Source organism: Mytilus edulis, chromosome 4 (genome assembly GCF_963676685.1).
Source record: "Mytilus edulis chromosome 4, xbMytEdul2.2, whole genome shotgun sequence".
NCBI classification, from domain to species: Eukaryota; Metazoa; Mollusca; class Bivalvia; order Mytilida; family Mytilidae; genus Mytilus; species Mytilus edulis.
This window is the reverse complement of record NC_092347.1, coordinates 89,834,071-89,857,484: the sequence shown is the minus strand read 5'-3', so window position 1 is coordinate 89,857,484 and position 23,414 is coordinate 89,834,071. Positions and strand designations below refer to the sequence as shown.

Genomic DNA, 23,414 nt, shown 5'->3' with positions numbered 1-23,414 from the left:
ATTATCATCATCATCAATATCATCCTTATCATCATCATTATCATTATCATCAATATCATCCTTATCATCATCATAATCAGCAGCAGCAGCAGCAATACCATTATTGTTTTATTTCCATCATTAACAGTATTATCAGAAGTTTGGCTTAAGTTAACTGAACTACATGCTTCCCCTCAATTAACATACAATGTACTACAATAGAATTATAATATAACCTTCGTTATTGCAATCTTACCTGTGAGGTCTAGAATCCGGAACGAGCCTATTCAAAGGTATTATATCACTAGCTAGAACATTAATTCGGTGTTTCTTTAATAACTCCTTAACTTTTTTCTTTTCTTCGCCTACAAACGTAACCCCTCGGCCGTTTTCTCCATTATGCATATTATTATTACTTCCATAGTTATCTATTAAAACATTTCCTGTTTTAATATAACTATATTTCCTAAACTCTTCAGCAGATATAGTTATCTTTTTCAATTTTTTTATAGTCGCATTCGGAATTAAAAAACTAACGTTTTGAACAAACTCTGATTTTTTAACGTTTCGTAAATACTCCTCTTTCGAGATTCCCTTTTTAAATAAAATATTGACTTCTTCCAAAAAAATCAGAGATTTAAATGTAACAACTAATATGAACGTAATGATACAAGTCCCCAAGTAACGACCACTCAATCTCATTCTCACACTCGTATACTAATATTCAAATTGGAAAGTATGTGTTAAACGGAGTGTTTTATTTAAATTAACATGTATGATAAATATTGATCAACCCAAATCAATTTTGCAAGCTGTCAGTCAAAGTAAAAGCAATTCTTATCAAAGCACAAAGTAAAAAGTTAACTCCTACAAGTTGTTTTGCAACTGTCAAAGTATGAAGCTATTAATCTTTAACATAAACTACATTGTAGCATGAGGCAGGTACACAGGAACTTGTCTTGTCTTTTTCTGAGACAAGTGCATATCGGCAAATATTTCACATTATTGTAAATGTAAAGTATTATATATGAATCTTTTCAGAGGAAGGACAATTATTGATAACATCGTTTTCATTGATGTGTAATTCTAAACTCTAATATATATATATTCCAAGTATGAATATAATAAAGATAAAAAAAAAATGCATATGGGCAGGTAAAAAGGCACTTGTCTTTTCTGACCTGTGAAGAGCATAAAATAATTTACGTTTTAACGTTTTTCTAAAATTAAAAAAATATGCTCTTATAATATACTAGATTATTGAGGTGTGTCCGGGCGAGAACTTCTCTAGTTCTAGACATATTTATCAAAAAGAAGTATTTCCATATTCAGCACCATTCTATTATCTGTTCTATGGTCGGGTTGTTGTCTCTTTGACACATTCCCCATTTCAATTCTCAATTTTATTTTTTACAGAGGTTATCTTTAGTGCCTTGTAGAGACAGTAGAGTACGGTGACCTATAGTTGTTAATTTCTGTATCATTTGGTCTCTTGTGAAGAACTGCCTCATTGGCAATCATACCACATCTACTTTTTTATATTTGCCTGAAGGAATTAGTCCCTTTGTTTCTTAGTCTTTCCTTAACGTTTTAGTGGGAACAACCGCAGAGACGAAATATTACGGAAGTTCTCGACCGGGTGACGTTTCTCAAACAAATATTTTAAAGATATCAACTCTCCATCAAAGTCACAAGTTATAAAAGTTAACCATTATAGGTCAAAGTACGGTCTTCAAAGCGGAGTCAATTGGCTCTCACCAAATAGCAAGATATATGGGCTAGTGTAAAACCATTCAAACGGAAAAACCAACGGTCTAAATTAGATTAAAATCTTATTTCAGCAAAAAAGTGCCAGTGCACGTCAGGTCATGAAAAATCTATGAATTGTTCGGATAATCATGCATTTTGTCCAATTTTATGCACATATTTTTAGATATAATTTATGGTCTATATGGATACGATATATGTTGTATTCGTCAAAGAGACGCAAAACAATGACAATAAAATCGTCAATGACATTTCATGAGTAAAACAATGAATGCAAAAAAAACCTTGCAGCTTGAAACGGAAAAATCAAAAATTAGTCCAAAGTATTTCAATTAAATGTCAGTATTGAAATGGTCAAAATTTTGAAAGCAATCAGATATATATCTTTGATAACAATTCAAAATGTATAATCATCCAGCCTCATTTTGTGAATAAATATCTGCATCAAGACACCCTCTTCCTTTGATGGTATCCGGTGGATATTTGTTGTCATACTATCATCTGATTTTATATTTTTTGACAGATACGCAAATTAACAAAATTTCCTAAAAGGAGTACTCTATCAATTGTTTGATTGATTAATTGGTGCATGTTTAACGCAACTTTCGGCTATTTTGTGGCGGTCGAGGGTATCCGAGTGCCCGGAGGAGTATTTACATTTCTGAACTTTAATATACGGAAACAAATATCTTCTATTATCCATGAAATGCTTTTAGTCAAACAATTTTAAATTCTCTTTTTAACGGGATTCTGTACATGTTTTTTTAAAGGTTTTCTATCTATAGTTTTGGCAAATGTCACGATTAATTGGAAAACTCTTGAGGTTACGTAACAAAGAACAAAAAAAAATAACTAATCAATGGTTATTCACGATAAACATGACGTAACATTCCATATCTTCGAGGCAAAGATGAAGTGAACTTAGACAGGTTAAAAAAATGTTAGATAAATTTGATTTAAGTATGTACATTGTGTCTTGTCACATATGGGTCATTATCAAAAAAGTGCAAGTTTCGACGAGGTAATATTTTGAAAAATGATGTCATTGTTTAAAACATTTGAATGTGGCCCTCTATTCTATAGCATGGTAGCAACGATATTCAGAAATATGCAATGGGGAAAATGAAGAGTTTCTTTATTTTTAACAATTTTAGGTCATCCTTTGATAGAATCGTGTCAATGGTGTTACCAATTTAAAACATACATTTAGGTACTAAATATTATTGTTTACCATCAAACAACTGTTCCAATTTGTTGTTTAGGTTTACATTACGACTTATTGACATAGTTCATATAGCTATACATTCTATTGAAACATAAACGTCAGAATACATTGTCGTACAAAAGTTGGCTCTCCTAATTATGGCCGTTGTAAATACTAAAAAAAACACATAAACTGGGTATATGTAAAATGTATAAGATCAAATGATAATAATATACCTAATCCTTCGTATACGACCTAAAAACACTTTCATTTACGAACAAAAATTAAAAAAATGTCGCATTTTTATATAGTAACACCACTGACCCTTCATATCAGTAACTTCAATGACACAAAAGTAACACCATTGACATCACATTTCAAATTTTACTTTTATTAAGTACTGAACACAAAGTCAAGAACACCGAGCAAAAGAAAAAGATGAAAAAATACTTCTTAGGCTAACAAATCTCAAATTATATAACATATCATCCATTACTAAAAATGTCAATAGTGTTACTAAATAGTGTCATTGGTGTTACCAGCATACGTCAGTTTGAGAAAACTTTGTATATGTAATACATGATATTGTTAAAACATTGGTTAAATAAGTATTGTTTTTCATAAATTATATAAAAATAATCGCTTGTTAAACATGAAAGAAACACAAAACAATGCTGATTGTCATGATATATTCAGTGGTGGTACTAAACTGGTCAATGGTGTTATTTTATCAAAATGGTCTCACCATTGACAGTAACACCAATGCTTTAAGGTGTATTTTAAGATTCAGTTACGAAATTATATAATGCTAATTCCCCTATTCTATATGTTGTTACTAGTGCATGTTTCTATAATCAATATATTTGATAATTCAAAGTTAAGGAAATGTTTTCAAAAAATGATTTTTACAAGGGTACACCATTGACACTATTTTCATTTATGATATAGCTTTTACTTACTTTTAAGATTTTAAGAAAGAAAACATTAAGGATAGTTTTATAACATTTCATACTGTAAACTGTATATAGTGTATCACAAAACACTCGTTTCTAACAAAATCAAGTGTTATTTTGATACATTTTGATATATTTTCAATTCTTTTGACTTAAACATACCAAATAACATAGCTTTGCATGTTTTTTTTATAATGACTCATATATAGGTACATCGACCATGAACAGTGCAAACTTCAGTTTCAATATATTCTAAAAATCAAAGAAAAATGACCAGCCATTGCTTTATCAATGTATTATTTTGTTGTTGGAATGTACAAGTACCCGTCCACGTTCACTCTGTGTAGCATTTATATTTGTATCCATCTAATGAGTTAAGCCTTTTCAACTGATTTTCATAGTTAGTTCTTATGTTGTACTGTTATACCACTGTCCCAGGTAAGGGGAGGGTTGGGATCACGCCAACATGTTTAACCCCGCCACATTCTGTATATATGTGCCTGTCCCAAGTTAGGAGCCTGTAATTCAAAGGTCGTTCATTTTTTGTGTTCAATGCATATTTGTTTTACGTTCATTTTTTTGTACATAGTACATTAGTTCATTAGTTTTTTCGTTTGAATTGTTTTACATTGTCATTTCGGGGTCTTTTATAGCTTACTATGCGGTACGGGCTTTGCTCATTGTTGAAGGCCGTACGGTGACCTATAGTTGTTAACTTGTGTGTCTTTTGGTCTCTTGTGGATAGATGTCTCATTGGCAATCATACCACATCTTCTTTCTTCTTTTTTATATTGAACAAGACATCAAACTTAAGGTTGAACCATATATCACAAAGTGTCCATGGAAGTATGAAACAAATATTGCACAATACCCGTCGATATCGCACATTGCACACCATAGGCGAAATTAGATATCGCAATGTCCATATTTTGACTATTATATTTATTGTGTCTGTTTAATTAACGCATCAATGTAAAAATATCGGAAATTGATGAGACTGTCATTAAAGTGAGAGGGTTAGCGCTATAGAACCAGGTTTAATCCACCATTTTCTACATTTGAAAATGCCTGTACCAAGTCAGGAATATGACAGTTCTTGTCCATTCGTTTTTGATGCGTTTTGTTATTTGATTTTGCCATGTGATTATGGACTTTCCCAATTGATCTTCCTCTAAGTTCAGTATTTTTGTGATTTTACTTTTTACAAACACATATACATTATGAAAAACGGACTTGTATGATTGCCAATGAGACAGCTACGCAACAAAACGTTAGAAGACAAAGATGTAAAATATTTTATATGAAGTATAACAATAACTTGTATTCATAACTTGATGTTAAATTTTAAAACATAGACATACTTAAAATAAGCCGTTGTGCTGTTAGGGATTTGTGTAACAATTACAATCGCCTTTTTGTTAAAAGTATATTTAACGCTAGGACATATCGATAAATTTCTCCATAAAAAAAGGATAAGTATATTGATTCGGAAGTTATTTCCTTATGTTTAGAATAATTTGAATGCGCATTTATTGGAGATTAGTAATAATTTGTCACATTTATATGCGAAATACTCAAATACTATAAGTTCACATTCTGATTAAATCTTTTCCTTCGTATGGGTTAAAGTACACTTCTAATGTACTTACAATGATCATATGTACTGTGCTTGCACTTTTTATCATTTCGTATTGTATAAACATTACTGCGTAATGGACTGTATAGACATGTCATATATTGTACAGGAGTTGCTGTCAAGTTGATGTATTGTATCGGCATTGCCTTTTCATCTGTTATACAGACATTGCTGTGTCATACATATATACTCGTGTGTGAAGCATTGGTTGCCTTCAGTTATGTTTTGCATTTTGATCGGTTTGTTGTCTCTTTGACACATTCCCCATTTCAATTCTTAATTTAATACTGTAAAGACATTGATGTGTCATTTACTATGTAGACATTGATACGTCATATATTGTATACGCATTGCTGTGTCATATATTGTATACGCATTGCTTTGTCATATATTGTATACGCATTGCTGTGTCATATATTGTATACGCATTGCGTTGTTATATATTGTATACGCATTGCTGTGTCATCTATTGTATAGGACTGCTGATTCTTATATTGATTGTACATGCATTACTGTGTCATATAATATACAGGCAGTGTTGTAAAGTTCTATGACCAATTGTCATTGCAATGTACCGTGAGATTTGTATCGCTCTATGGTTGATCTACTTTCTTAAGGTGATCTCATAAACTCCCTTATTTTTCTATTCATACTTCAAAACAACGTGTTTTTTTACTTATGGGTAGTACAATTATCATGGATTCTATTGCAGTAGATAAGTTAACAAAAAACGAGGAAGGACAAAAACAATCATGGTATATTTAAATCATAGGCACATAACTCTGTAAACAAATTTCCTAAATACTTAATATTTAATAGTTATCCCACAAGGACGTGGTGTGTCAGTGTAAGATCATTCCGATGGACGGAGGCCAGAGGGTGATCTAACACTGACACACCAAGTCCGAGTGGGATAACTATTTTACATCCCAGTTCTTTTAGATCAGACAAAAAAACATTTACAATTCATAAAATCTAGTTTAGAACGCCACACAACCATTATAATATACTTTATATATTACTATATGATCTATACCCTTTATGACCCCCGAACACGATGAGTAGATATCAAACAATGTCAACTCGCCCCACTTGCTAATCGGCCCACACTATATCGCCACTTTATAAAAAAAAACCGCCCCACTCTTGTTTACCGACTAGCCCCACTTTTGAAAAAAGTGTAAAATCAAATTGAACAATAAGTCTGACAACTCACTTATTAACGAAAAAGGTTTAAACCCCACTGAATAAAGGTCTGCCAACTCGCCCCACTTATAAAAAGATCTTGCTTCCTTCAAATATGTTAAATTACTGTAAGTTAGCATCCAGTCGCCTTGGTGTAGTGATATGTGTCGTGGCTTGATATGCTAAAGGTCTTGAGTTCGAATCCCAGCATATACACAGGATTTTTTCTATCTGAATTTTGATAGATAGTCTTTTCCGTATTAACTAATTAAAAGTTTTATAGTGGATTTGACATTCCCGCCAAAAATTTCATAACAAAGGAAAGCATGCATAACAAAAAAACTCAAACTGGGTTGATCTGTTTGGGGTGATCCGGCTCAGATCACCCCTGTTAGAACAAAGGAGCTGGGATGTATATAGGATTTTTTCAGAGACATGTGCCGAATGTATATAGGCAAAACATTTTAGAGATAAGTGCCTGGGTGTTATTTATTTTGTGGACAGTGAATAGAAAATTGAGTTCTTTTGAACAATAGATATAAAATCATGTACAACAAGCGCCGATGGGGTGATCATTTGTATTGTGTAAAGTTTAAGTTATTCCTGTTGTCCTAGGCCTTTTTGAACTATTTGATATTTTATTGTCAGCTTAATAGTTGGCTTACACGTTTGGATATGTGAGGTTAAATAATTTAGGGGGAAGCATGTCGTATGAATAAATTAAAATAACAATATTGCATCCTATCATGCAATGCAGCAGTGGCAGATCCAGAAAACTTTCCATAAGTGTGTGTGTGGGGGGAGGGGGGGACTGACTGACATAAGGGGGTTGGCCGCTCCAGTCATGCTTCAGTGATTCTCTATATAATCAACAAAATATTTCCCACAAAAGGGGTGGGGGGGGGGGCATCCAGCCCCCATCCTCCACCCCGCCTCCCGGATCCGCCTATGTGCAGTATTCCTTCAAACTGTGTTTAGCGAAAGGGTCAAACATACAAATGTATGTTTTCCTTCTCGCCTATTTCTTTATCACAGATAAGTTTATGTTCAAATAAAAGATTACGTGAAATAACGTAACTCGGTGATATAGACTAAGTTAGTAGGTGTTGAAGGTCGTTTATACGTAACAATAATTATAATTAAAAACCAATTGTTCAGAGAACAATTGAAAGTCTTTCCACACCAGAGAAATTTGGATAAGAAGGTAATTTGTTTATACTGATGCGATAAATGATGGTTTAATTATCTTTTTGAGTGATATAAGGGAGATAATATGCTACTTCCAGTGAAATGAATGTCACTTTCGGTCTCATATGATAGCTTCTTTCACACTGATTCTAAAAATATATAGTTTCTATATACTTTTGTATGTAGAATGGGAGATAATTGGCCACTTCCGGTTTGTTGGAAGTCATTTTTAGTCTTTAGTAATCTGTTTATGTATCTATATGACAAATTATATGGATTTTGAGTACTTTTATGTGAAAAAAATTGCAAAAAAAGCTACTTCCGATTTTCTAAAGGTCACTTCCGGTAGCCATTTTTCAAGGTCATTTGTCACTTAACCTTTTGTATAAGGTCAAATGTCTTTATAATGAACTTAATTGAAGTTGTAATCAAATAACTTTATATCAAGACATTTCAGGGGCAATAACTCCTATAAGATGCCATTTAATTGTATAAGACTAAATGTAGCATATCTTCATTACAAAAAAACTGACATTTTCCACTTGTTTTTTCTCTGTACCTCTCAAAATGTCGGAGAAAATGCAAAAACAAGCAAAAATCACAATTCAGAACTTGACCTTGACCTTTGACCTTGACCTCATTTTCTAAGTTGGGACCTAGAGGACTCAAATAAAAACATTCCAGGGTTATACGGTTAACTGTTTATGAGTTAAACAAACATACCGACAAATTTATTTTGTAAAGGTAGATAACTCCTATAAAATTTCATCGAATCGCTTCGATCCAAATACGCCTAAAATTACTGAGGATGAAACGAACAATTTGTAAAAAGAATTTTGTCGCTATCTTGTTTTGTTACGAAGGAGATGCACACAGAGGGTAAACAGTGAAAAGGGAGATAACTCTTACATAGATAATGGTTCCGCTCAGCAGGGTGAAATTTAAAAGCGCATTTACTATACGATACTATATGAGAAATATCTAAGCGACATATTGCGAAACAAACATTTTGCGCAAGAACAAAATTTGACGGAAGAAAAAAATAAAAAAAATAATAATAATCAGAACAAAAACAATAAGTCTTTCCACAGAAAAGTGGAAAGACTTAATTATAATTTCCAACGGTTCGTTAGTATAGTGGGAAATTATTGTAATAACGGTACTAGTGAATACTATTGATACGGGTACTTCTTATGTACACGTATATACATACATGTATCACATGATACTGATATTTAGCGGGAATATTTTCCCTTGTTGGTCACTTCTAGCCAAGCATCAGACTGGACAACAGTGAAATATGACGGACCCCGGTTTAGATAATTCCGTAAAGCAAGTAATTGTCCAAGAAGTACAAAATGCAGTATCTGCTTCACAACAAGATACCCTTAACCAAATCACAGTTTTGATAGATAACAGACTATCCACATTCCAGGAAAATATCCAGCAGTCTCAGCGAGATATCAGTCAATCCCAGATGTCCAAGATTGAAGAGACTTTGTCGGAGAACTATACTTTCCAACGCAAGGGGAACGAAAACCAGTACAAGCATGAGGTTAAAGTCCTGACGAAGTTAACGGAAGCAAAAGCACAGTTAGACGGACCAGATTTATCCCTAGATTCTATTCATCAAGCTAGAGACAAGATTGTTGAAGGTATGGCAATTGTAAGAGACAGACAGAAACTCATTAAACTCGCTGATTCATCCGAATTGGGTTGGAGAGTCGTGAAAGAGTACACAACTAATCCAATTGCCGACGACTCCGAAGATGAAAAGAAGATGATAAGAGCGCAAAATAGAGCGGAACGTAGGAGAAAGTCAGATAAGATAAAGAAGTCAACGAAGACGGTCAGGAAAGTGCCCTATTCCACCAAAGAGAGAGATCCAACCCCTACTTGGAGAACAGGGAGTGTTTCAATTGTAGCAAAAAGGGCCATTGGGCAAATGATTGTCCTGAAAAGAAAGATAAGATAGGTATATTTAAAAATTTTGAATGTACTAATTTGTATAATAATATGAAAGAATGTTATATTGGTCAAGCTGAAAATTCATTCAGTGCAAATGTAAACAAAGCAGAAGAAAAAAATACGATAGAAATTACTCAATCGAAACCAAGTGTTATTGGTGATCACATTGTATTAGAAGTTGATATACCTGTCTCACTTGTAGTTAAATTGAGGTCAAAATTACATGAATGGAAAGCTATTACTACTAGTACATATATTATTGATGTTATTGAAAACGGGTATATGTTACCGTTAAAAACGGAACCAGAGGTTAAACTTTGAAAAATAACAGATCATCTTTAAACAATGCAGAATTTGTTGTTAAATAGATTTACAAACTTCTTCAAAAAGGTGCATTTCTGAGGTTTATTCTAAACCAACTGTAGTAAATCCACTTACAGTGGCATTTAATAAAAATAAACCGAGATTAGTACTAGATTGTAGGCATTTGAATCCACATCTGTTTATATTTAGGTACAAGTACGAGGATACTAAGATAACAAGAGATCTCTTTCAAAAAGGAGATTATTTATTTAGTTTCGATATTCGATCTGCTTATCATCATTTGGAAATCTCAGATATATATACACAGACCTTTCTTGGGTTTTGCTTGGAATTTTTGATGGAAATACGAGATATTTCGTTTTCAATGTCCTTCCTTTCGGTATATCAACTGCAGGGTATATATTTACAAAAGTACTTAGAGAAGTAGTTAAGCATTTGCGATCAGAAGGCAAAAGGATAATTATGTTTCTAGACGATGGGTTGGGTGGAGATAGCAATTTTGAAAAATGCATTGAGAGCAGTCAAATAGTTAAATTTAAACTAGAAAATTTGGGATTTTTGATAGCACATGAGAAGTGTTTTTGGTTACCAAGCCAGAGATTAAAATAGCTAGGGTATACTTGGGATACAAATATTGGTAAAATATTTGTTAATGAAGATAGAATTATGAAAACTGAGAAAAAGATTAGATTTTTAATAGAAGAAACAAACGTAGGGGTGGAATTTTTTGGATCTAGATTTTTAGCTAGCATTGTAGGTCAGTTGATATCTATGCAGATAGTCATTGCTGACTTAGTTAGATTGAACACTAGATACCTTTATGATTGTATCATGGGTAGAGCAAGTGGGGCTGCCATAGACAACAGTGGTATATCCCCGGACAACAAACTTAGGAATCTAGCCAACAAGATGTCCAGCTTTATTGTGGAATCTAAAGCCGAAAATACCAGTAAAAAGTACTTTTATGGTTTCAAACGATGGAAAACTTTTATTAATGAACACAACATGTCAGAATTACCTGCTAACCCAGTTCATGTCACGCTTTATTTGACATATCTTATTGACAAACATTGTTCTCCCAGTGTAATAGACTCCGCTGTATATTCTATCAAAAGGGCCCATGAGCTTAATGGCTTCAATGATCCTACTAACAATTCGTATGTTAAATCACTGTAAAACGTTTAAACGGTAGATCAGTAGTCAAAAAGGATCCAATTTACAATAATATTCTTATTGATTTATGTTCATTGTACAAAAGATCAGAAGATTTCTTGATAGTTCGTGATTTGACCATGATTTTGATAGGTTATTCAGGGTTTTTGCGTTACGATGAGCTTAGCTCTTCAAATGTAAAGATATCACAGTTTTCGATGATTATTTAGAGATACACATTTCGCGTAGTAAAACTGATCAATACCGACAGGGTAATACAATTTTGATTTCAAAAGGTAGAACTTTAGCTTGTCCATTCAATATGTACAAAAGATATATTCAGTTAGCTAGTCTAGATGAGAAATCTGATTTATTTGTTTTTAGGTGTACCCTTGTAAAAATCATTTTTTGAAAACATTTCCTTAACTTTGAATTATGAAATATATTGATTATAGAAACATGCACTAGTAACAACATATAGAATAGGGGAATTAGCATTATATAATTTCGTAACTGAATCTTAAAATACACCTTAAATCATTGGTGTTACTGTCAATGGTGAGACCATTTTGATAAAATAACACCATTGACCAGTTTAGTACCACTACTGAATAAATCATGACAATCAGCATTGTTTTGTGTTTCTTTCATGTTTAACAAGCGAAACATCATATAATTTATGAAAAACAATACTTATTTAACCAATGTTTTAATAATATTATGTATTACATATACAAAGTTTTCGCAAACTGATGTATGCTGGTAACACCAATGACACTATTTAGTAACACTATTGACATTTTTAGTAATGGATGATATGTTATATAATTTGAGATTTGTTAGCCTAAGAAGTATTTTTTCATCTTTTTCTTTTGCTCGATGTTCTTGACTTTGTATTCAGTACTTAATAAAAGTAAAATTTGAAATGTGATGTCAATGGTGTTACTTTTGTGTCATTGAAGTTACTGAAGGGTCAGTGGTGTTACTATATAAAAATGCGACATTTTTTTAATTTTTGTTCGTAAATGAAAGTGTTTTTAGGTCGTATACGAAGGATTAGGTATATTATTATCATTTGATCTTATACATTTTACATATATTCAGTTTAAGTGTATTTATTAGTATTTACAACGGCCATAATTAGGAGAGCCAACTTTTTTACGACAATGTATTCTGACATTTATGTTGGAATAGAATGCACAGCTATATGAATTATGTCAATAAGTCATAATGTAAACCTAAACAACAAATTGGAACAGTTGTTTGATGTTTAACAATAATATTTAGTACCTAAATGCATGTTTTAAATTGGTAACACCATTGACACGATTCTATCAAAGGATGACCTAAAATTGTTAAAATTAAAGAAATTCTTCATTTTCCCCATTGCATATTTCTGAATATCGTTGCTATCATACTATAGAATAGAGGACCACATTCAAATGCTTTAAACAATGACATCATTTTTCAAAATATCACCTCGTCGAAATTTGCACTTTTTTTTTATAATGACCCATATGTGACACGACACAATGTACATACTTAAATCAAATTTATCTAACATTTTTTTTAACCTGTCTAAGTTCATTAATAGTTATCACATAAGGACGCGGTGTCGCCACTTAATGAAAAAAATCGCCCCACTCTTGTAACCGACTCGCCCAACTTTAAAAAAGTGTAAAATCAAATTGAACAATCAGTCTGACAACTCATTTATTTAACGAAAAGGGTTTAAACCCCACTGAGTAAAGGTCTGCAAACTCGCCCAAGTTATAAAAATATCTTGCTTCCTTAAGTATGTTAAATTTCTGATGGTTCGTAGCCAGTCGTCCTGGTGAAGTGGTATGTGCCGTGGCTTGATATGCTAAAGGTCTTGAGTTCGAATCCCAGCATATACACTGGATTTTTTCTACGTGAATTTTGATAGATAGTCTTCTCCGTATAATTAATTATAAGTTTTATACTGGACTTGACATTCCCGCCAAAATGTTACAGAACAAAGGAAAGCATGCATAACAAAGAAACTTAAACTGGGGTGATCTGGTTGGGGTGATCCGGCTCAGATCGCCCCTGTTAGAACAAAAGAACTGGGATGCAACTTCATCTTTGCCTGGAAGATATGGAATGTTACGTCATGTTTATCGTGAATAACCATTGATTAGTTAAATTTTTTGTTCTTTGTTACGTAACCTCAAGAGTTTTCCAATTAAACGTGACATTTGCCAAAACTATAGATAGAAAACCTTAAAAAAAACATGTACAGAAATCCCGTTTAAAAGAGAATTTAAAATTGTTTGACTTAAAGCATTTCATGGATAATAGAAGATTTTTGTTTCCGTATATTAAAGTTCAGAAATGTAAATACTCCTCCGGGCACTCGGATACCCTCGACCGCCACAATATAGCCGAAAGTTGCGTTAAACATGCACCAACTAATCAATCAAACATTTGATAGAGTACTCCTTTTAGGAAATTTTGTTAATTTGCGTATCTGTCAAAAAGTATGACAACAAATATCCACCGGATACCATCATAGGAAGAGGGTGTCTTGATGCAGATATTTATTCACAAAATGAGGCTGGATGATTATATATTTTGAATTGTTATCAAAGATATATATCTGATTGCTTTCAAAATTTTGACCATTTCAATACTGACATTTAACTGAAATACTTTGGACTAATTTTTGATTTTTACGTTTTCAAGCTGCAAGGTTTATTTTTGCATTCATTGTTTTACTCATGAAATATCAATGACGATTTTATTAGGTCTTTCCACTTTTCTGTGGAAAGACCTATTGTTTTTCTTCTGATTATTTTTAGGTCTTTCCACTTTTCTGTGGAAAGACCTATTGTTTTTCTTCTGATTATTTTTTTTTTTTTTTTCTTCCGCCTAATTTTGTTCTTGCGATAAACATTTGTTTCGCAATATGTCGCTTAGATATTTGGTATATGATATCGAACAGTTTATGCACTTTTGAAATTTACCCTGCGTAAACGAATACTTTTCTTTGTAGGAGTTATCTCCCCAAACACTGTTTTCCTTGTTAGCGCATCTCCTTCGCAACCGTAAAAGATTATGACAAATTTATTTTACAAAATTGCTCGTTATATCCTTCGCATGATTTGTCCTATTTTGACCGAAGCGATATGACCGCTCCATATGAGAGTTATTTCCCCTTATGCATCTGATATAAGTGATATGAATTTCTATCTTATAAATCATAAGTGATAGAGACCTAGGATCTTTTGATTTGAGGTCCTTGGTCCCAAAAAATGAAAATTAGGTCAAGGTCAAAGGTCAAGGTCATATTCTAATATTTGAATTTGGCTTATTTTCACTTATATCCAAAGACTGTATAAGATATCAACAAATTATTTTTACTAAATTGTTAGTTGCGACATGTCGTAAGATGTAAATTTTGATTGCAAGCATACGTTGAATGTAAAAGGGAGTTTTCTCCCCTCTTGTATTTAAAAATACGCGTTTGGTGATATAACTCATTAACTAAATATAATAAAGACCTATGGTCTTTTGATTTGAGGTCCTTGGTTTATGACCTTGAAACTGATCTCAAGGTCATAGCTTAATTTGACGTTCTAGATTTTGACCTTTGCTTTTATTCTATATGTATACATGATAAAGATATACAACTTTTAGAAAAAGATATCAAACCATTTAACCTTGTAAAAAACAACCGGAAGTGACCTTTTGTAAACCGGAAATAGCTATTTTTTTGTACTTTTTAATATAAAAGTATATAGAACCAGATATTTTTGGAATCAGTGTCAAGTAAATATTCAAATATAATCGGAAGTAACATTTTTCAAACCGGAAGTAACAAATTATCTCCCTTATTTAAAAACAAATGTATGGAAACAATATATTTTTGGAATCAGCTTACTAGGAGCTATCATTTGACGATTGAAATGACATTTAAAACTTAGTTTCACAACTTTTCATATCAAAATACATTGTTTTGATGGAAAGACCTTCAATTGTTCTCTGAACAATTGGTTTTTAATTTTTTTTTTTTTTCTTCCGCCTAATTTTGTTCTTGCGATAAACATTTGTTTCGCAATATGTTGCTTAGATATTTTGTATATGATATCGAACAGTTTATGCGCTTTTGAAATTTACCCTGCGTAAACAAATACTTTTCTTTGTAGGAGTTATCTCCCCAAACACTGTTTTCCTTGTTAGCGCATCTCCTTCGCAACCGTAAAAGATTATGACAAATTTATTTTACAAAATTGCTCGTTATATCCTTCGCATGATTTGTCCTATTTTGACCGAAGCGATATGACCGCTCCATATGAGAGTTATTTCCCCTTATGCATCTGATATAAGTGATATGAATTTCTATCTTATAAACCATAAGTGATAGAGACCTAGGATCTTTTGATTTGAGGTCATTGGTCCCAAAAAATGAAAATTAGGTCAAGGTCAAAGGTCAAGGTCATATTTTAATATTTGAATTTGGCTTATTTTCACTTATATCCAAAGACTGTATAAGATATCAACAAATTATTTTTACTAAATTGTTAGTTGCGACATGTCGTAAGATGTAAATTTTGATTGCAAGTGTACGTTGAATGTGAAAGGGAGTTTTCTCCCCACTTGTATTAAAAAATACGCGTTTGGTGATATAACTCATTAACTAAATTTAATTAAGACCTATGGTCTTTTGATTTGAGGTCCTTGGTTTATGACCTTGAAATTGATCTCAAGGTCATAGCTTAATTTGACGTTCTATATTTTGACCTTTGCTTTTATTCTATATGTATACATGATAAAGATATACAACTTTTAGAAAAAGGTATCAAGCCATTTAACCTTGAAAAAAACCAACCGGAAGTGACCTTTTGTAAACCGGAAGTAGCTATTTTTTGTACTTTATTAATATAAAAGTATATAGAACCAGATATTTTTGGAATCGGTTTCAAGTAAATATTTAAATATAATCGGAAGTAACATTTTTCAAACCGGAAGTAACAAATTATCTCCCTTATTTTAAAAAAAATGTATGGAAACAATATATTTTTGGAATCAGCGTACTAGGAGCTATCATTTGACAATTGAAATGACATTTTAAACTTAGTTTCACAACTTTTCATATCAAAAAGGATGGAAAGACCTTCAATTGTTCTCTGATTTTATTTTTTTTTTTCTTCCGCCTAATTTTGTTCTTGCGATAAACATTTGTTTTGCAATATGTCCCTTAGATATTTGGTATATGATATCGAACAATTGATGCGCTTTTGAAATTTACCCTGCGTAACCGAAAACTTTTCTTTGTAGGAGTAATCTCCCCAAACACTGTTTTCCTTGTGAGCGCAACTCCTTCGCAAACGTAAAATATTATGACAAATTTATTTTACAAAATTGCTCGTTACATCCTTTGCATGATTTGTCCTATTTTGACCGAAGTGATATGAATGCTCCATACGAGAGTTATTTCCCCTTATTCATTTGATATAAGTGAATTACATTTCTAACTGGTAAACCATAATTGATAGAGACCTAGGATCTTTTGATTTGAGGTCCTTGGTCCAAAAAAATGAAAATTAGGTCAAGGTCAAAGGTCAAGGTCATATTCTAATTTTTGAATATGGCTCATTTCCACTCATTTCCAAAAAACGTTTAAGATATCGACAAATTATTTTTTCTAAATCGTTTGTTGTGACATGTCGTAACACGTAAATTTTGATTGCAAGGGTACGTTGAATGTGAAAGGGAGTTTTCTCCCCTTTGGTATTTAAAAATACGCGTATGGTGACTTGGATGGAGAGTTGATATCTTTAAAATATTTGTTTGAGAAACGTCACCCGGTCGAGAACTTCCGTAATATTTTGTCTCTGCGGTTGTTCCCACTAAAACGTTAAGGAAAGACTAAGAAACAAAGGGACTAACTGCCTCAGGCAAATATAAAAAAGTAGATGTGGTATGATTGCCAATGAGACAGTTCTTCACAAGAGACCAAATGATACAGAAATTAACAACTATAGGTCACCGTACTCTACTGTCTCCACACGGCACTAAAGATAACCTCTGTAAAAAATAAAATTGAGAATGGAAATGGGGAATGTGTCAAAGAGACAACAACCCGACCATAGAACAGATAATAGAATGGGGCTGAATATTGAAATACTTCTTTTTGATCAATATTCCTAAAGTAATGAACTAGAGAAGTTCTCGCCCGGACACACCTCCATAATCTAGTATATTATAAGAGCATATTTTTTTTAATTTTAGAAAAACGCTGAAACGTAAATTATTTTACGCACTTCACAGGTCAGAAAAGACAAGTGCCCTTTTACCTGCCCATATGCATTTTTTATCTTTATTATATTCATACTTGGAATATACATATATCAGAGTTTAGAACAAGTCAATCTGCGAGCTACTGCTCACTGATGATACCCCCCGCATTAATAGTGTAAAAATATGCAAGTGTTCGGTAAACAGGAAGTTGTCAAGTGATGAATCTGAAAACGCATCACACGGTATAGCTGACTTATATAAATCCTGAAACCAAATTTCAGAAATCCTTGTATTGTAGTTCCTGAGAAAAATGTGACGAAAATTTTCAACTTGGCTATCATGTGTAAAAACATTAACGGTACCAATTTTCTGCACCAGATGCGCATTTCGACAAATAATGTCTCTTCGGTGATGCTCGTAGCCAAAATATGTAAAATCCAAAGCTTATATAAAAGATGTAGAGCTATAATCCAAAAGTTCCAAAAAAGTATATCCAAATCCGTGAAAGGAATCAGAGCTTTGCATGAGGGAGATACATTCCTTAATTTATAATATTTTTTAACATTTTGTAACAGCAAATTTAATAACACAAAAAATCCGTATTTTCATGCCAGTACCGGAGTACTGGCTACTGGGCTGGTGATACCCTCGGGGAGTAAGTCCACCAGCAGAGATATCGACCCAGTGGTAGTGATAACTTAAACGGTACCAATTTTTCTGCACCAGATGCGCATTTCGACAAATAATGTCTCTTCAGTGATGCTCGTAGCCAAAATATGTAAAATCCAAAGCTTATATAAAAGATGTAGAGCTATAATCCAAAAGTTCCAAAAAAGTATATCCAAATCCGTGAAAGGAATCAGAGCTTTGCATGAGGGAGATACATTCCTTAATTTATAATATTTTTTAACATTTTGTAACAGCAAATTTAATAACACAAAAAATCCGTATTTTCATGCCAGTACCGGAGTACTGGCTACTGGGCTGGTGATACCCTCGGGGACTAACAGTCCACCAGAAGAGGCATCGACCCAGTGGTAGTAATAACATTAACGGTACCAATTTTTCTGCACCAGATGCGCATTTCGACAAATAATGTCTCTTCAGTGATGCTCGTAGCCAAAATATGTAAAACCCAAAGCTTATATAAAAGACGTAGAGCTATAATCCAAAAGTTACAAAAAAGTATATCCAAATCCGTGAAAGGAATCAGAGCTTTGCATGAGGGAGATACATTCCTTAATTTATAATATTTTTTAACATTTTGTAACAGCAAATTTAATAACACAAAAAATCCGTATTTTCATGCCAGTACCGGAGTACTGGCTACTGGGCTGGTGATACCCTCGGGGACTAACAGTCCACCAGCAGAGGCATCGACCCAGTGGTAGTAATAACATTAACGGTACCAATTTTTCTGCACCAGATGCGCATTTCGACAAATAATGTCTCTTCAGTGATGCTTGTAGCCAAAATATGTAAAATCATACAAGTGTTCGGTAAACAGGAAGTTGTCAAGTGATCAATCTGAAAACGCATCTTAGCTGACTTAGATAAACCCTGAAACCAAATTTCAGAAATCCTTGTATTGTAGTTCCTGATCCGCTCATATGTTAAATTCTTTATAAAAGATGAAAGGATTACGGAGATTTAATGAGCATGCATTATTCAGGTGTGCAATAGGATATATAAATTAAAATTGTTTTGTGTAAATACGATTCTACTGTATACCTTTTGTGACATTCTGATTTAATAATGAGACTAAGAACCCGTTATATCGGTGCTGGAGTAGCCGTGTTTCTGATGCTACTAACATATGAAGTATATGTGTATTCTGCAGATACGAAATGGTTAAAAAGCAATGGACTCCTATCCAAACAGGATTATATTAAGAAAATGAAATCAACTTTTGTACAAAAAGTTAATTTATCAAATAGTAATGCGCCTGTTACTTTTAAATTGGTTCCTTATATAAGAAAAGGGCCAACAGTGTCTATATCTGCTGAAGAATTTAGGAAAAATGATAAAATCCAAACTGGCAATATTTTAATTGATAATTATGGAAAAAACGATCCAATAAAATATGGAGAAAAAGGACGTGGCGTAACGTTTGTGGGACAAGAAAAACACTGAATGTATTTATGCATATCTAAAAAAGGGGGGCTTATTTTTCCTCATATTAGCGATTTTTTTGTATTTTTAATGGCTAAACTGTGCCAAAATGACCGTAAAATATCAAAAATTAGGTAAAAAATCAAAGGCTTCACATGTTTCTCCTTAGTATCGTCGAATTGAATGTTCTGAACACAATTCATATAAAACACATAACAGCAATGATGAATTCTTAGTTTCAGCATTTTTATAGTCTATTTCATAAAATATTTTGACTCTTATGCAACGGTGTCCATATATTTGCGATAAAGACATATAATTTAGACACAATTATTAAATCATCAGCCTAAAGTCTTTAATAGACCCCAATCGAAATTCATTAATCAAAAACCGCGTTTTAAATATAACCAAACAGTCAAAATCAGCTGGTCAATGGCCCTAAGTCTGTAAAAAGTAACGTTTTCTGTAAAGAAAGTCATTTTAAATGGTGAATAATTGTCTCTTTAATCCAAAATTTTGAACTTAAGCAGCAGTAGTATATAGTAATCGACTAACGTAAAGGTTGTCCGATTTTATTTCAATATGTGTCAGTATAGATAAAATGCTAATTCATAATTATTTCTACATGTCGAAAATCAGAGAGAGCGATCATATGTAACATGCAACTGTAATTAAAGACAGCCACAGACCATGCATAATGTAGGTTAATTAATATACTAGCGCTATTAAAAAAATTACTTCTCATGATACTTGCACGTCTGTAGGCTTACACAAACATGCGACAAATAGACCATCGCACATCAGCGTACGGAGCATCGCACTTCGGCGTAGCCCATCACACTTCAGCGTGACCATCGCAAGTTACAGATTCCCCATCGCACCTCCGAGTCCTACACATATATTCATCAAGGCCATTCTGTAAACCTGTTTTCATTTAAGAGGCAATGCGATGAAGGAATCAAAGATATTAAGACTTCAAGGAGCGTAAATTTTCGAAAAGTAAAATTCTTTGTATTTATAATATTAAATGCATCCACGAATGAGAGAAACGGGAGGTGGTCTTCCTCTTGAAACTTTTTAATGTGTATGTTTTGTTATCATCAGGGTTAGATCAAAGAACAGAAGAAGCTAGATCGTTTGATTTTGCATACATCATTACAGGTATATTGAAGATATTCTTTCCATTAATAATACAAACTTTTCTGATTGGGTCGCATTAATACTCCTTAACTAGAGATTACAGGCATTACAAATTACAAATACAGCTTACTTGGTCTAATTTCCCGATTTGACTTCAGCGGTCATTCCAATAACAAAGTCTATGTCAAACGAGATGATTTCAATTTTGAAATTATAAATTTTCCTCAACTTAGCAGCAATTTACCAACTTCATCCGCGTATGGAGTATTATACATTACTCAACTCGTACGATATTCAGGAGCTTGCATCTACTACTCAGAATTTGTAAATTGTCATCAGTACCCGAATTAAAAAAAAACAATGACTCAGAATTTGCGAAAGCACGTCTACCCTTTTTCCACAAATGCTTTTTTGAAAAATACCAAGACCTAATAGATTTAATATATTCAGTGTCTACTTCAAAAAATATACTGGATGCTCTTCGGTTATTGGTTGTTCCTCGTGCAGATGGTGATTTTGTTCAAATAGATATTGGACGCAATGCCAAAATAGAAATTGTGTTATTTAGCGTATATTTGTGGACTTTGTTTTCACTGCTTACGTCTCGGGACTTTGTGTTCACTGCATACTTTCAGCACTATAAATGCATGGTATTACATTTGAACAAGGTAGACTGAAGTTTAAGCAAATTATCGACAAAAACATATCTTTCGTGGTATGCAGTGAATCATCATAAATCGTGTTCACCAAAAAAAGATAAATTATAAATGTGGAATGATCATAAAGATTCTGGAGAAACTTACCCAGGAGGTCTTGCATCAGGAACCAATCTGTTTAAAGGAATTATATCACTGGCTAAAATATTAGCTTGATATTTTTGCATCAATTCAGACGCATATCGTTTTTCTTGTCCCACAAACGTTACGCCACGTCCTTTTTCTCCATATTTTATTGGATCGTTTTTTCCATAATTATCAATTAAAATATTGCCAGTTTGGATTTTATCATTTTTCCTAAATTCTTCAGCAGATATAGACACTGTTGGCCCTTTTCTTATATAAGGAACCAATTTAAAAGTAACAGGCGCATTACTATTTGATAAATTAACTTTTTGTACAAAAGTTGATTTCATTTTCTTAATATAATCCTGTTTGGATAGGAGTCCATTGCTTTTTAACCATTTCGTATCTGCAGAATACACATATACTTCATATGTTAGTAGCATCAGAAACACGGCTACTCCAGCACCGATATAACGGGTTCTTAGTCTCATTATTAAATCAGAATGTCACAAAAGGTATACAGTAGAATCGTATTTACACAAAACAATTGTAATTTATATATCCTATTGCACACCTGAATAATGCATGCTCATTAAATCTCCGTAATCCTTTCATCTTTTATAAAGAATGTAACATATGAGCGGATCAGGAACTACAATACAAGGATTTCTGAAATTTGGTTTCAGGGTTTATCTAAGTCAGCTAAGATGCGTTTTCAGATTGATCACTTGACAACTTCCTGTTTACCGAACACTTGTATGATTTTACATATTTTGGCTACAAGCATCACTGAAGAGACATTATTTGTCGAAATGCGCATCTGGTGCAGAAAAATTGGTACCGTTAATGTTATTACTACCACTGGGTCGATGCCTCTTCTGGTGGACTGTTAGTCCCCGAGGGTATCACCAGCCCAGTAGCCAGTACTCCGGTACTGGCATGAAAATACGGATTTTTTGTGTTATTAAATTTGCTGTTACAAAATGTTAAAAAATATTATAAATTAAGGAATGTATCTCCCTCATGCAAAGCTCTGATTCCTTTCACGGATTTGGATATACTTTTTTGGAACTTTTGGATTATAGCTCTACATCTTTTATATAAGCTTTGGATTTTACATATTTTGGCTACGAGCATCACTGAAGAGACATTATTTGTTGAAATGCGCATCTGGTGCAGAAAAATTGGTACCGTTTAAGTTATCACTACCACTGGGTCGATATCTCTGCTGGTGGACTTACTCCCCGAGGGTATCACCAGCCCAGTAGCCAGTACTCCGGTACTGGCATGAAAATACGGATTTTTTGTGTTATTAAATTTGCTGTTACAAAATGTTAAAAAATATTATAAATCAAGGAATGTATCTCCCTCATGCAAAGCTCTGATTCCTTTCACGGATTTCGATATACTTTTTTGGAACTTTTGGATTATAGCTCTACATCTTTTATATAAGCTTTGGATTTTACATATTTTGGCTACGAGCATCACCGAAGAGACATTATTTGTCGAAATGCGCATCTGGTGCAGAAAATTGGTACCGTTAATGTTTTTACACATGATAGCCAAGTTGAAAATTTTCGTCACATTTTTCTCAGGAACTACAATACAAGGATTTCTGAAATTTGGTTTCAGGATTTATATAAGTCAGCTTTACCGTGTGATGCGTTTTCAGATTCATCACTTGACAACTTCCTGTTTACCGAACACTTGCATATTTTTACACTATTAATGCGGGGGGTATCATCAGTGAGCAGTAGCTC

The 23,414-nt window shown here is 33.0% G+C and overlaps 1 protein-coding gene across 2 annotated transcripts in view; it reads right to left on the bottom strand.

The window, feature by feature from the left end:
- LOC139520973 (polypeptide N-acetylgalactosaminyltransferase 1-like) overlaps positions 1–23,414 on the bottom strand; it is a 62,152-nt gene that overhangs the window by 27,310 nt on the left and 11,428 nt on the right. The window contains exon 1 of one of the 2 annotated variants that reach the window (XM_071314091.1): positions 21,676–22,215. The exons of the other annotated variant lie outside the window; for it this stretch is intronic. Coding sequence (XP_071170192.1) covers positions 21,676–22,145 — 470 coding nt within the window. The 5' untranslated portion in view covers positions 22,146–22,215. Of the gene's footprint in view, positions 1–21,675; positions 22,216–23,414 lie in introns of those variants that run through there. 2 annotated transcript variants of the gene reach the window in all.